At 50.2% G+C, this 15,316-nt stretch overlaps 1 protein-coding gene and 2 pseudogenes across 1 annotated transcript; all 3 read left to right on the top strand.

Moving 5' to 3' along the window:
* The first annotated feature begins 1,303 nt into the window (after positions 1–1,303).
* LOC125534735 lies at positions 1,304–5,555 on the top strand (annotated as a pseudogene).
* Positions 5,556–8,437: 2,882 nt separating this feature from the next.
* Positions 8,438–11,615, top strand: LOC125540638 (alpha-terpineol synthase, chloroplastic-like). Its single transcript, XM_048704235.1, has 7 exons — positions 8,438–8,735; positions 8,842–9,106; positions 9,396–9,747; positions 9,848–10,066; positions 10,469–10,607; positions 10,693–10,947; positions 11,038–11,615. The coding sequence occupies exons 1-7, from the start codon at positions 8,559–8,561 to the stop codon at positions 11,338–11,340; spliced, it is 1,710 nt and encodes a 569-aa protein (XP_048560192.1). The 5' UTR covers positions 8,438–8,558; the 3' UTR covers positions 11,341–11,615.
* Positions 11,616–13,104: 1,489 nt separating this feature from the next.
* Positions 13,105–15,316, top strand: LOC125540637 (annotated as a pseudogene).

Genomic DNA, 15,316 nt, shown 5'->3' with positions numbered 1-15,316 from the left:
AAAGACTTTGCTGGTTTGACATGTGAGGGAAACCAATCATCAACGTCCAACAAGTAGTATCTCATCTTCCTTTAAACTATATTTCATGCACTATATAAACCTAAACTGATGATGACTTTAATAAACTAAATTAAGTGAACTATGGAACCAGTATCTCATCTTCCTTTAGTATATCTCATCACAAACGTCAAGTAAGTCACTTTTTTTCTGCGGTACCAAAGGAAGTAAGCAATGCGCTCAACATCTTACTTAAACAAACATGATGCGATTAGCTCAAGAGAAACTATGCCACAATGAAGCTTTCCGTTCGTTGTTCTAGTCCGTACCCGGATCTTGTGGGGTTGAGGTTGTACAGCATGCACGGTGGAGGGGCGCAACGGCCAAGAGAACGAGCAGAACGCCAAGCCGAATTCGTACCTTAAGAATGGTACGCGCGAAGAGATGGGATCGCCCGCCGCGGTCGCCGCCGATTCAGCCGGCGCAGATCCGGCCTTCTTCTTCTTCGGTGACGGCGTGGGGGGCTGGGATTGGTTGGGTGGAGGACGAGGACGATGAATTTATTCCTCTCGCCGGACAGGTCGAGGACGGAGAAGGTCAGGAGCGGCGAGCGGCGACGAATAGATCGGAGGAGGATTCTGAACTGGATCGAGTAGACATGGATCTGGTCCTCAGGTGATCGGTTCAAGAAAAGATATTTCCCCCTGGACCATTATGCCCTTAACGCAATTAACATATTAAATTTAATCAATTAAAATTCCCCACAAGATCTGACGGCTAATAAAAAACAGACGTGATCAGACATGTAAGTACTGCTAAATACTCCGAGTACTAACCCAATCACCGTAAAACAGCTCAAACTTTTATGGTTCCTTCTCACCGGCAAAGTCTGAATGAGGGAAAGACTCCATGTGAGTTAGCTCAGCAAAGGCCTTCTCTGACTATGCCAATTGGAAGAGCTTATGGAGATGATCAACCGAAGAACGTCTCTAACTGACTGGCCAACATTCACCTAATTTGCTCTATATCAATTTGTCCAACCAAAAGCAGGTGGACTCTCCAGAATGCATTGAACATGCATGAGGCGACATGGATGGTATATGTGGCCACGTGGGGCAATGAAATGAGTCACTAACTGATTAAATAATTACTATGCAAAGGCTGCTGGCTCCCCGGCTGTCCTATAAATACCCGCAGAACTAACCAACAAAGATGCATCAAGCAAGAGTACCTTCAAACACAACTGTTAAAACATCTGTCCATTGCCGATCAGTTCCACAAATTGCCCTGACCAGCTCATGCAAATATGGATCTTGGTACTCTGGTTATCATGGCCACCATGCCAGTGTTTTTTCCCTTTAAAAAAAATAAAAGAGTGCTACTGTCCCAGAAGCAACGGGGGCGACATCATGTGCCTCCGTCTCGGAGCTACTCATGTCATTGTTGTGGCATGCCCACATATATCTGAGGGCATCTCCAGCCGTTCGGCCTCCCAGGACGCCTAAATAGAGCGGCCTGGGGGCGTGCCGGCGCTAGTTTGGCTCCTGGGGGCGACCTAGCGCCCAGTCACGCCCCATGCGTCGGTCCCAGGATGCAGGAAATTTAAACCTGGTCGTTCCCGCTCACAAAAGATGCTGCAAATCCGGCGATCGGACGTAGTCTGGCGTTACAAAAAACAGAGTTCGCGTGCGCAATGATTCACTCGGCGGGGTCGGTTCCAGGCGTTGGCGGAGTCGGCGTGCGCGGGCTCGGCGGTGTCGGAGCTGCTTCGGTGCTGGGCTGTGTCGCCGCGGCTTCGGCAGTGCTGGGCGGCGACGTAGAGGCGTCGTTTGGGATTGGCGTCCGGGTGGTCGTGGGCGTCGTGGGCGTCGTCGGCGTCGTCGGCGTTGCCGTCGGCAGCTCGTTCAGGATGAGGCCGCGCCGCACCAGGTACCACGCCTTGAGCTTCTCGTCATTGCTCTGGAGTATGTCCGCCCCGCCCATCAGAAAAGCCATGTCGGTGTTCCTCTTTTTCGCGGCGACGTTCGTCCGGAGCAGGTCGAGTTTGATGGCGTTGTTCTTCATCAGCGACGACCACCGCGCCTCGGTCTTCTCTTCGCGCAGGACGGCCCGGGAATGCGCGTCGGCGAGGCAATGCTCGATGGACTCCTGCACTCGCGCGGTTGCCGCGTCGGCGTTTTTCCCCTTCTTCGACAACTTGTGGCCGTCCGGCCGCCCCTCTGACGCGCCCGGAGTCGGCGCGTCCGGCTTGTATGTCTCCTTGGCCTTGTCGAGGGCACGCCGGACTTCCGCCCACTTCTCGCACTTGTCAATGCGCTTGTAGACGTGGAGGTGCTTGAAGTCAGCGTCTTGGTTGTCGCCCCGAAACATGGCGAACATACGTAGCAGCTGATCCTCAACGCTGGCGCCGCTCTCCGGGCGAGCCGCGACCTCCTCGACGATTCCATGCCATTTTTTGCACGCCAACTGGACACGGCCCCAATGGTTCGCCATCGCCTTGGAGCCGCTCTGCATGTAGACGCCTTTGAAGTAGGGGTCGACGAGCTTCCGTTCGTCGAACTCGGCCTTGATGCGGTCCCAGTACGTCTCCAAGCTCTGGTTCGCGTCGGTGGTCGGGTCGAGGCAGACGACTTTCCATGCTTTGGCGAGGCATTCCTCCTCCTTGGACGTCCACTTGATGCGCGGTTCGCCTGACCTGGCCGCCCGCTTCTTCTTCTTCTGGCGCCCCTTCGCCAGAACAGGAGTCGGCTCATCCTCCTCCTCCTCCTCCTCCTCCTCGGGTTCCTGCGCGTCCTCGCCGTAGACGTAGCCGAGCTCGGCCTCCATGTCGCTGCTGAGATCCACTACCTCGTCCTGGGTGGCGAACCCGGGAGAGGCGGCGGCCGCGGTCGATTCTGTCGCGATGATGTCGTCCATGTCGGCTCCCGTGTCGTCGGCGTCGCCGAGGTGCGAGAAGGGCAGAGGTCCATGGTAGAGGTGAGGCGTCGGCGTGGACGCGTAGGAGGCAGGCGGCGAGTAGTTGTATGGAGGGTACTGCACGCCGATGAAGGCGGGCGAGGGCATGCGCGTAGCGGGGTGACCATGACGGGAGGTCACGTTCGGGTTGAACCCACCGTGCGCGTCGCCGTCGGCGTAGTCGGGCGACGATGAACCCCATGGAGATCCGGCGCCTTGCTGTCCCCAGGGCGCGTACTGGGCGTGGCTGACGACGGGTGGATTCATCCCCGCTTGGTCGACCGATGAGGAAGACGCCGCCAAGCGCGCCGCGTTGTCGCGGGCCTTCTTGACGATGGCCCTGTTCCGCCTGTCGGCGGTAACTGCTTCGCGTCGCTGAACTTCCACCCTCCACTCGGCGTTCGACATGCCCGGCGGCTTCGATGGCGGCGCCCTCGGCTTCCTCTACTTCGGCTGGACCACGGCGCCAGTCGCGTTTGCCGCCGCGCGCGGCATGGTGTACTTCTTCGGCGGCATGGCGGCGACTGGAAGGCGAGTGGGAGGGGGTTTGGCGGGAGAAAGGGGGAGAATGGCGGGAGGAAGGCGAGCGAGCGGGAGAGATGCGAGGGAAAAGCATCAACAAACGGCGGGAAAAGGCCCTCGAGTCGCCTCCAGGGCGGGCCCACGCGCCTTTTTCGCTTGCGCCGGCTCCCCAAGCGCCCCCCGGGGCGCCGGGTTCGGCCTGGGTCCGCCGGCACCAGTTTTGGCCCGAGCCGGCGAAAAACGGCCTTCTGGGGGCGCGACTGGGGCCTTTTTTTTGCGCCGGCGCGGCAAAATCGCCTGGAGAGGCCCTGTTGGGGGCGCGGCTGGAGATGCCCTGAGATACTATGAAAAAAAAGAGAAGTTCACATTTCAACCTTAAACTAACCACTCGGTTTGACTTACAACCCTGAACTATGAAACCGGTTGAAATACACCCCAAACTAACTATGAGATCCAAAACTCAACCCTGGTCTTGGTTTTGTGTCGGTCAAGCTGTTTTGACCAAAGTCAACGCTGACTGGACTGCTGACTAGGCACCTAGGAAACTCTAAAAAAAACTTCTCTCTCACTCCTATCTCTCTCTTTCTCCGCCGCAGCAGCGCCGCCAACTTGAAGCAGCTCGGGGGCGAGGTCAACGGCGTCGGCGCCCTTCAGCCAGCACCGGACGACAGGCTTGTCCGGATCTTCGAGGTCCATCCGAGGAGATCCCGTTCATGAGGGTTCGCCGGAGTTGACGAAGATGACAGGGCAGTGCAGTTCTCATCGGGATCGGTGTTTCCTTGGTCGTCTTCTTTCTTGGGATGCCGCGGGAGGTTCGTAGTGGCGAGGCACCCGTACAATCGTGGTCGGAGGCACCGGTTTCCATCTCCTCAGGCGGCAATCTCTCGCTGGAGTTGACGCAGTGAGGCTGCGGCGGAGAGCATAGTATCCTCCCGGTCGTCATCTTCGGCGGCCCGGAACGGCTGTTCCAGCTAGAGGCTGCGGTTGGTGTTTTGTTCTTGTTTTTTTATTTCCTGGGTGCCTAGTCAGCAGTCCAGTCAGCGTTGACTTCGGTCAAAAACGCTTCATAGACACAAAACTAAGACCAAGGTTGTGTTTTGGACCTCGTGGTTAGTTCAGGGTGTATTTCGACCGGTTTCAAAGTTCAGGGTTGTAAATCAAACCGAGTAATTAGTTCGAGGATGAAATGTGGACTTCTCTCACGAAAAAATGATGAAGTTTTTGCCTCCCATCCAACCACCTTCGCCTCGGACTTATTCAGCTTCGGATACAAGGGCTCCATCTTCTCACGACACGTAGAGCAGTGGAAGAAGATGAGGCGTGTCCTCACCGCTGAGATCCTTGCCCCGTCCATGGAGCGAAAGCTGCACCACCTCCGGAAACAGGAGTACAACCACCTTGTGAGGTATATTAATAAAAATCGTTGCAGTAACATGGCATGTCCAAGCAACATTTTCTCAACATCCGTTATGTAACCCAACACTTTGTTGGTAACATGATAAGAAGGCTTGCTTTCAGTAAAAGATACTTTAGGGACCTACCAGCTTCATCCACTAGTGGGCCTGGACATGATGAGGTGGTAAATGTTGCCGCTCTCTTCACGGCCATCAACCATCTCTACAACTTCTGTGTGTCCGACTACTTCCCAGCCCTCATAGGCCTTGACCTAGATGGCCATGATAAGGTTTCCAAGGACGCCTTGCAAACACTCAACCGGTTGCATGATCCCATTATAGAGGTGCGGATCCGCGAAAGGTCATCCACTCTTGAGAACTTTGGGGAAAAGAAAGAGGCCAGAAGCTTTTACGATGTCCTGGTACATCTTAAAGATGTAGAGGGACCTACAATATATTAGAGCACAAATAGCGGTTAGTATGTCATCTTAACCTCAATATAAATTTCATTCATTATTCTTCGATCCATATTACATGTATTGACCTTTTTCTCTTACGTTGTACTGATTACTTTATTTATTCTCACATCTATGGGTGTAGAAAATGATGTTTGCAGCAGTCGATAACCCATCTAATGTGGTTGAGTGGGCACTCGCTGAGATGATGAACCTGCTAGAGGCCATGTGATACGTCCATTTTGCATCATGTTTTTTTACTATTATTTAGAGTGTTTTTAATCATTGTAACACTTTGTGGAGCAATTCTGATACCTTTTCTCTCTTTATATGCAAAGTTTACATGAAGAGTGGGATTGTTGGCAGTTGGAATTCTGGACCTGAAAAAGGTATGTCAGAGATACCTATTCTGCACATCTTCAAAGAAAAGTTATTGGATAAAAGAAGAACCAGAGGGGGCCACCCAGGTGCCCACTAGGCACCAGGTGCGCCTACCCCCCCCCCCCCCCCCCCCCCCCCCCCCCCCCCCGCGCGCCCTGTTGGGTAGTGGGGCCCCTGGCTAGCCTCTGGTGCCCATCTTCTGGTATATAAGCCCATTTTCCCTAGAAAAAAAAGATGAGGACTTTCGGGACGGAGCGCCGCCGTCTCGAGGCGGAACTTGGGCAGGAGGACTTTTGCTCTGCGTCGGCGGCGGCATAGCGGCGAGGCGGGCACACTCCTCTTCCTCCTCCTCCTCAAGCCACAACACTTCATCGTCGCGGCGCAGCTGTTGTTACCGGCGCATCTATCGCTCGTCGTCGGCCCCCTCCTCGGTGAGCCAATGCGCTTTGCATTGCTCAAGGTGGGCCGCCTCCTCTTCCGACGTGGAGGCGTACTAGCAGGGAGGCGTGCTCAACCACTCACGGAGCTTGCTGGTCCATGAATAGGACTCCTCGCGCCAAGTGGGGGCGGCAGTGACCGCTTCCGCGTGGGCGTTGGCTCGCGCTCCGGCTCCGGCTCCGGGTCGGCCTTGGGATCGGCGAGGGGCGGCGGTGGCGACACGAACAGGAGCACATGGACAGATACTCCCGCCACAGACAAAGCAAGGGTGTGCTCTAGCCCATCCCAACTGGCATCCTCCTTGAGTCGGCTCGCCTCCGGCGTGTGCTGCAGGGCCTCCTCGAGGGCGGCTTGGTACTCCGCCTCCTCATCCCCCGGCAATACCTGCGGGGGTGGCGGTGCAGGTCATGGTCGATGTGGATGCCGCAGCGGCGCTCCTATCGTGCTCTAGCGTAAACCAGCGTCCCAGCTGGGGGAGTCTGGCGCGTAGACATGCATGGTGCGCTGCTCTGGCATAAGGAGCTCAAGCCGCCGGCGGACCACCTCGCGGACCGCGGCGTCGCCGGGATGGGGGTGCGCTGCGGGTCGAGATGCCAATCGTGCGGCAAGTTCACATACGGGTACTGCAGGGGCTGGCGGCATTCCTCGTGCCATCGCGCCTAGTGGACTGGAATGTACAACTGCTCTTGCTCCTGGGGGTGGTGTGCCGCGTCTAGTCGGCGGCGGTGGAGGTGGGAGAGCGAGGGAAGAGCTCACGCCGGCGATGAACGTCCCCTTCCTCCCTCCTTTCCCGCTGAAGAAGCCCATGGCTTTGCTAAGGTTTCGGGATTGCTGGCTGGCTAGGGTTTTGCGGTCGCCGGTGAGGGAGCAAAGGTGGCCAGATGTGGATGGGAAGTGTGGATGGGGCCGGCCCCGCCGCACGTGCCCATTAAAAAGGACTTGCACATAGCCCTTCCACACACTGCCAGGCGGGCCTGCGGTAGGTGATCGCGTTAATTACGACCGCTTGGGGTTGTTGGCCGGCTGACATATGAGACCGTGGCGGACATCAAGGGGACGCGCGACGTGTTTGCTTCTTGTCTATGCTGACGTATTTCAGGTGCGTCGACACACGAAGCAGACACATTTTATGTTGGGTCGACGCGTTGGGCCAACGTTTTTATCTACGACGATTCAAACAGAAGTGCACGGACGAAATGGGTCGCCCGATTAAAATTGATGAAAAAGGTCCGGAGTAGCCGATGGGTACTGTCGACCAACCTTGGCTTGTCTTCTAGCTAGCTCCTACCTCCTACCTGTGCTTATCAGTTATCACAGTCATGTCCTTAGACGAGTCACGATCGAGGCTGCCGCCGGACAGTGAAGAGACAAGTCAAGGCAACGACCATCGCACGTGCATGTCGTGCAATCGCGCTGAGTTGAATAGTCGCCAAGAGTACACGCGTACGTACGTCCGAGGTTGCCACGTCTGCAGAGATGCATACCTCTCCCCGTACTTGGAGTGAACGGAACGGGAGTTAATTGTGTATCATGTGCTAGCTGTGGCTCGCGTGTGTGCAAGAGAACGGACAACTTATAACGAGTAAACGACGATCCAAGCCTAGCCGACAACGGAACGTTCGTTGTTTGGCTGACACGGATCCATGCATGCATGTGAGCCTGAAGTCTAGCATGAAACACTTGTTTATCAGATTCGCTAAATATCAAATAACTGAAATTTTTATGGTTGGTTCAGCCGATTTTGCCACATACACAAGACGCGGCGGCGCCAAGGCCGAGACGCGGACGCCGACCGTGTCGTCCTGACCAGGCCTAGTCAGGAGCATGCCGGTGTGGGTGGGTGACTAGGCTTGCACGGCATCACCACGGATTGTAACTTGTAAGGGTAGGCGATTGGGCCAGTGGGTCGAGGGAGGGAGGAAGAATTGTTCGTGTTGAGAGGTTGAAGAGGAACAGTTCATCTGGAAGTTGAAGATGGAGCACGCCGGCCTGTTGTATTTTAATTTCTACCATGGCTTTTTTATGCGTCCCTTTATGCATTTTCCACCGTGATGTCACTTCCACCATGGTTTGAGAATATGAGTATTATTAAGTTTTCAGTGTATCGGTTTTAGGGTGTCGGAGCGGCAGCTCCGGGTCTGGTTGTTGGGTGTCGAGTTTGGCTGGGCCAGGTATGCGTCATGTCCCACGATTTTCATGCGGGCTGAGTCAGCTATGCTGCTGGGTGCCTAGGTTGCTCGCCTATAAATTGGCACGTATTCTGGCTACTCTCAAACAACAAAAAGCAGTAAGTTTATTGGCTACTACAGCTTAGAAGTACTAACCTCGTTGCCAAGCTCTCGCTGCCAAGTACCAAGTAGTACTCCACTTGTACGCACCAAGCAAAAGCTAGCTGTAGATTGCAGCGCGCAGCACCATGGCGTGGCAATTGCAGCAAACAATGACCTCCACGAGCTCAAGCTTCCGGACGTCGTCACCGGCAATGGTGGGCTGCTCGGCGGCCGCTCGGCGGTCTGCCAACTATGCTCCCAGCTCCTGGGATTACGACTCCCTACTCCAGCTCTCGCCCAACAATGGCGGACAGGCAGATCAAGTACATTTATCAGCAGAACATATCATATTCTCTGCCGGCAAGTAGTACATAAACTAGATGAAATACTTATGGATATTATTCCGTGCATGCATGGATGATGGCACAGGTCGATAAATTGAAGGCCGCCGTTAGGGAGCGCCTAGTGGCAGCGAGCCGGGGCGATAACCAAGCTGCGAAGCTCGGGCTTGTCGACACGGTGCAACGGCTCGGCATCGCCTACCATTTCGAGGAGGAGATCGCCGGTATCCTTAGCTCCGTCCACCGCGAGCCTCATCGGTGCAGTTTGGACGGCGATGCCAGTGATGTTGCTTCTGCGTCCTTGAGGTTTAGGTTGCTTAGGGACGGCGGTTTCCCAGTCTTCTTCCCTCCAGGTACAGTACCTAGTTAAATACTCCCTCCATAAAGAAATATAAGAGCGATCATTACAGTAGTGATCTAAACGGTCTTATATTTCTTTATAGAGGGAGTAGTATGAAATATGAAAAACAAACATTTGGAGGGTGTAAGAAAAACCAAAAACTACAGCCAAAATTTTGAAAATTAGACATGTCTGCACCAAATGCATGGTCCAGATTCAATCACAGTTGAAACTTTGACCTGTGTGCATGGCAGGGTTTTGTATACTCAACTGACATTGTTTCATCATAACAATATATATAGAATGTCTGGCGGATCTCAAGCGTGGATCAGATGATGTCAAAGGGCTCCTCTCACTCTATGAGGCTTCATACCTTGCGTTCGGTGGTGAGGAAATATTGGACGAGGCAAGAGCATTTTCCAAGAAATCTCTCAAAAAGCTTTTGCCATCCATGGATCACCACTTACGGCGCAGTGTAGTTCGTTCTTTGGACCTTCCATTACACCGGAGGTCTCCTAGACTAGAAGCAAGATGGTTCATAGACCACTATGCTAGAGACGAGAGCAATTCCGACCCGTTGCTCGTTAGATTTGCAATGACGGACTTCAACAATGTGCAAAGTCTGCATCAGGAAGAACTTGGGAGACTGGCGAGGTAATTGAGCGTGAAGAATCGTACATTTAAATAAGCCAGCTAATTAATGCACATAGTTGATGGGTTTTTAAGATATGAAAGTTGACCTAATTAATTGTAGGTGGTGGAAGGGGACCCGCCTTGGTGAAAAATTGGGGTTCGCCAGGGATCGTCTCATGGAGTGCTTCCATTGCGCAAATGGAATTGTGTGGGGGCCAAATGATGGAGCATGTCGGGAAGTGCTTGCTAAAGTCGCCAATCTTATAGTTCACTTAGATGATGTATATGATGTGTATGGAACTCTAGATGAACTTGTTCTCTTCACAGACGCCATTGGAAGGTAACTATATGCAGCGGTGCACTTTTAATAATTCAAGTAATATTCTTTTCCTACAGTTGCATGTGTAATATATATACTCCCTCCGTCCCTGAATAAGTGTACATCTACCTTTTGTTCTAAGTAAAAGTTTTAAAATTTTGACCAACTTTATAGAAAATAGTAGTGACATATATAACATCAAATTGATATGTTATCAACGTACATTTCAAAACGAATCTATTGATACTAATTTGATGCCATAAATGCTTTTACTTTTTTCTAGAAAGGTGGTCAAAGTTTTAAAACTTTGACTTAAGACCAAAGTTAGATGTACACTTATTTGCGGACGGAGGGAGTATATGACATGTTAGTTTCACATTAAATGAAGCTTTTTTATTATCTAAACTTAATACATAATTTCAGATGGGAAGAAAGTCCTAGTGAAATGCTCCCCGAATACATGCAAGCACTCTATTCCGTCATGTACAACACATCCGCTGAGGTGGCTGAAAATGTGTTTAAACAACATGGTTGTGACATTCGTTATGTTCTTCAGAAAGCAGTAAGTTCATATACACAATTAATTTCCTAACAGGATATAGATTGTTTTCACAAGGAACCATAATATATTCTACATGATTTTGCAGTGGCGAGACATGGCAGAGTCTTTCCTGGTGGAGGCAAAGTGGCACCATGGAAACCACAGACCAACACTGCGTGAGTATATTGACAATGGATCAATTTCATCCTCTGCTCCACTGTTGCTGCAACATGCGTTTCCCCTGCTCCACGTGGAAGAAAAGCTTACCCCAATGTCTCTTGCTAAAGTTGGAAGCTACTCTAAATTAGTTCAGTCCGCGTCATTAGTCCTTCGCCTCTGCAACGACTCTGCAACCCACTCTGTAGGCACAATCTATCCCAGTTTTTTCTTGTCCCTTGATTTCATCACCAAAATTGAATCTTTATTTGAGGTGTCTCATGATATTTAACAGGCAGAGCTGGAGCGAGGTGATGCACCATCATCAATAGCTATTCACATGTCGGAGAACAGCTCGAGTGAGCAAGAGTCCCGCGAAGCCATGGAAGATCTTACCATGGAAGCTTGGAAGTCGATTAACGAAGATGCATTCAAACACTGCCAATTTTCTAGATATTTTGCCAAGACTTGCGTGAATCTGGCTCGAATCTCACATTGTGTTTACCAAGGTGGGGATGGTTTTGGTTCGCCGGATGGTCTGAAGAGAAGGGAAATCAGAGAGTTATACTTGGACTCATTCAATAGTGAGAAACATTAAACAATGGGAGCCCTAAAGAAATTAGAAACCTATCTTATAAAGATGTTATACAAGCTTAATAATCTGTAGGTACTGATTCCGATTCTGTTTTGTACTACAAAAACTGTTGAACAAATACTAGCTGACTGATTAACAAGCACCATCTGGTGGTCTTGATTTACACCGCTTAGTATCAAGTTCAATTTGCTCGGTAACAAGATGTGATCGGTTGTTAGCAACTTTCAGTAATCTAAAGTACTTTACACCTATGTAACATTGCTTCACAAAGAAGGTACCGTGACCGTAAAAGAGAAGGTGGTGTGTGATGTGTCCTGTATTCATCCTCCTGGTTCATACGAGCCACTCATTTTTATGCTTGGTCTTGGAGAACACAAAATGCTTCAACAAAAGTGAGAAATAAAATGTTTTCAGAATTGAGGCCCACATAAAGGATAAACAAACACCATTTCTTCCAAGAGACATCTCGGAATACTTTACACATTATGGAAGAAATAGGCAGCCTAACATCATCAGCTATTAGAACAGCTAAGCTACACATGTCAATGACTGAGTCAAGGGATGTTGTGTCTTGTATCTGATCTTGAACAGAGGCCCTAATAACTGAACTTAAACCGGGCAGTGTCTGAACTTGAGCATCAACTTCGACAACTAAGTATCTTCCAGCATCTGGCACAACCTGCATGGGCCACCAATGTCCACGCTAAAACCGGCGGATCTTGGGTTGGGGGTCCCAAGCTGATGATCTAGGAACAATGGTAATAGGAAGAAGGGGACACGGTGTTTCCCCAGGTTCGGACCCTCTTGAAGAGGTAAAACTCTATGTCCTGCTCTTGTTATATTGATCGTGATGGGGTACAAAGTATAGTATGATCTATCTCGAGATTGTATGAATAAGTTCTAAGCTCTAAGACCTTGAAGTTGTGCCTCTACGGACAAAATCCCACAGTTTATACAGGCACCAGGTATCTAGGGTTTACATAGTCTGTTATAATTTGGGGATAAACATGCCAATCTTTCAAATATGTCTTGAAGTGTATGTCAAGTCTTCGGAGAACTCCGTCTTGATCACGCCTAGGGCCAGAGCGTGCAAGGCCCATTCTTTAGTTACCGGTGGACCTTCGGCCCGGCCCATAAATGTTCGGCCGATGTGGTGTGCACCCTCTAATCCAAGACACCAACACCTCGCGCCATGGAATACCCTCCGCCACGAAAAGAGAGAGCTCGGGCCGCCATCCCCGGGACACGCGTGGCTTCGCCCGCGTACCCTCCGGCGGCGGCGACGCAGGGGAGGTGGGGGGGGGGGGGGGGGGGGGGGGGGGGGGGGGGGGGGGGGGGGCTGCGTGCAACTAGGGTTTCCCCGAGTCGCCAGAGGAGGCGACGTGGGGCGTCTAAAGGTAATCCCGTTGACACATCCGAGATTATTATCTCCATATTGAAACTAATAAGGCATATCAATTTTCTCGAAGTGCATCGACATGGATTTACCTTCTTCGGGAAAGAAATACAGTCGTCTAAACTATCTCATTGTACTGGTCAATGTGACAAAATAACGTTCCGATCAGGGAGGTTTTCAAGTTGGTATTTGCAATTGGACTTAAGAGTCATGCACCGAAATAAAGCTGTGATTGAAAACGTTTTGTCCCACAATTTTCACGCGGGCAGGGCCAGCAAGGCTAGCTCACTTGCCTATAAATTGGCTGGTATTCTGGCTACTCTCAAACAACAACCAGCAATTGCTTACGCACCAATCGAGCTTAATTAGCTATGTTTTGCAGCATCATAGTGTGGCAATTCCTTCCAACTATGGCCAAGGCAACCAAATGCCTTTGGCAGACCTCGTCGCCGCAGACAACAGTGCGCTGCTCCTCGTCATCGACTCCGCCGGCTCGCCGGTTGGCGAACTACACTCCCAGTTCCTGGGATTACGACTGCCGCCTGCTTTCGCTCGACGATATCAGCCATGACACCCATGATCAGGTGATTGGCGTCTCATAAAATAATACAGCACAAGTAGATCCCAGTATATATCAGCTGATGAAAATAGTTATGTTAACTAGTTAATACGTGCACGCTTGGATCAGTTACGAGCTCGGAGCTTCGATAAATTGAAGGCCGGGGTGAGGGAGCGGCTGATGGTGGCGAGCCGAGGCGACTACCAACCTGCAAAGCTCAGACTCGTCGACACACTGCAACGGCTCAGCATCGCCTACCACTTCGACGACGAGATCTCCAACATCCTCACCACTATCCATAGTGCAAAACCTCATCAGTGGAGCTGTGATGATGATGATGGTGATGATGTTGCTTCCGCGGCCTTGAGGTTCAGGTTGCTCAGGGAGAGTGGCTTCCCAGTCCTCTTCCCTGCAGGTAGTACCTACCTAGATAAATATGGAACATAAATACACCCCATACAAGATGTAGAAAAATAAACTGGAACTAAGGCCAACATTTTGGAAACTAAAACGCTGTGCAGCTGCACGCACCACCTCCGATTTAGCGTAGGTCCACGTAGATCCAATCTGAATCGAGCTAGTAATCATGGTGTGCCAGTGCCACGTATGTGCTGCCATACATGGTGCTACACAGGTACCCCTGGATGTCGAGAAAATATAGTACCCATTAGGTGCACTACTGCACTAGACGGATAAAAAACATGATATTTTAATTATAGCATAAAGGTAATGTACATGTACCATGTCACAAAATTGCATCCAAACTCTATTCACAACTTCATATAAAATAAAAGAAACATATTCTGAATAGTACCAAATTCAAATTTGAAAGTAATATAAATAACATCGTGAGATGGTACTATTCACTAGCAGATTTGACATTTTTGTTTTCTGAGTTGAGTGTCAAATTTGGATCTTAAAATTGTGGCATGCTATATGTATGTTGAAGAAAGTTGCTATTTTTGTCAAAAATATATCAAGACTCTCTAAATGTTAAACTACAAGTCTAGTATATTAGTACATCTCAAGATGCTAGTTCATGCTACGTACCCCGATAGATGTTGGACAGTGCTATTGGGCCCGTTCCACTTACTAAGCAATCTGATTTCTGCTATCTGAGTCGTCTACATATATACTCGATCAATAAATTAAAGTCCACACATGTGCAAAATGGTTTACTTGTACTTGGGCTTCGGCATGTTGTATTTTTTTGTACCTAACTGATATTATTTCATGGTATCAATATATGTAGAATCTCTGAAAAATCTCAAACACATACTAGATGATGTGAAGGGGGTCCTCTCAGTCTATGAGGCTTCATACCTTGCATTTGGAGGCGAGGAAACATTAGACGAGGCAAAAGCATTTTCTGTAAGCGCTCTTAGAGAACTCTTGCCGTCCATGGATCCCCACTTACAACACAGTGTGGTTCATGCTTTGGACCTTCCATTGCACCGGAGGTCTCCTAGACTAGAAGCAAGATGGTTCATAGATCACTATGCCAGCGACATGAGCAATTCTGATCTGTTACTCCTTGGATTCGCAACGATGGACTTTAACCATGTGCAAAGTGTGCATCAGCAAGAACTTGTGAGACTCGTAAGGTAATTAAGCTTGAAGAAACCTACAATTAAATTAAACCTCACTAATTACTCCCCATAGTAGATGGATTGTGTGTGTCCTGTGATGCAGAGTCTAGGAGTTATATCTACATTTTATTGTCTAAAAGAACTTCTTGCATCTCATTGCATGTATAACTACTTAAAGTCCTTTAAGATAGTAAAATTGGCTTAATTGTAGGTGGAGGGAGGATATTGCCCTTGGTAAAAAAATTGGGGTTTGCGAGAGATCGTCTCATGGAGTGCTACCATTATGCAACTGGAATAATGTGGGAGCCAACCCACGGAGCATGTCGGGAAGTTCTTGCTAAAGTCATTTATCTAGCAGTTCAATTGGATGATGTTTATGATGTGTATGGAACTCTTGATGAACTCATCTTGTTCACTAATGCCATTAGAAGGTAA

The sequence above is a fragment of the Triticum urartu genome, chromosome 2 (assembly GCF_003073215.2).
Source record: "Triticum urartu cultivar G1812 chromosome 2, Tu2.1, whole genome shotgun sequence".
NCBI lineage: Eukaryota > Viridiplantae > Streptophyta > Magnoliopsida > Poales > Poaceae > Triticum > Triticum urartu.
The sequence above is the reverse complement of the archived record's forward strand: the minus strand, read 5'-3'. Positions and strand labels throughout refer to the sequence as shown.

Bases quoted from the DNA above. Each gene is read 5' to 3' on its own strand.
- LOC125540638 (XM_048704235.1), top strand. From the start codon at position 8,559: ATGGCGTGGCAATTGCAGCAAACAATGACCTCCACGAGCTCAAGCTTC. The intron at 9,107-9,395 runs GTACAGTACCTA...CAATATATATAG, and splicing joins CCCAGTCTTCTTCCCTCCAG to AATGTCTGGCGGATCTCAAG. The intron at 10,948-11,037 runs GTAGGCACAATC...GATATTTAACAG, and splicing joins ACGACTCTGCAACCCACTCT to GCAGAGCTGGAGCGAGGTGA.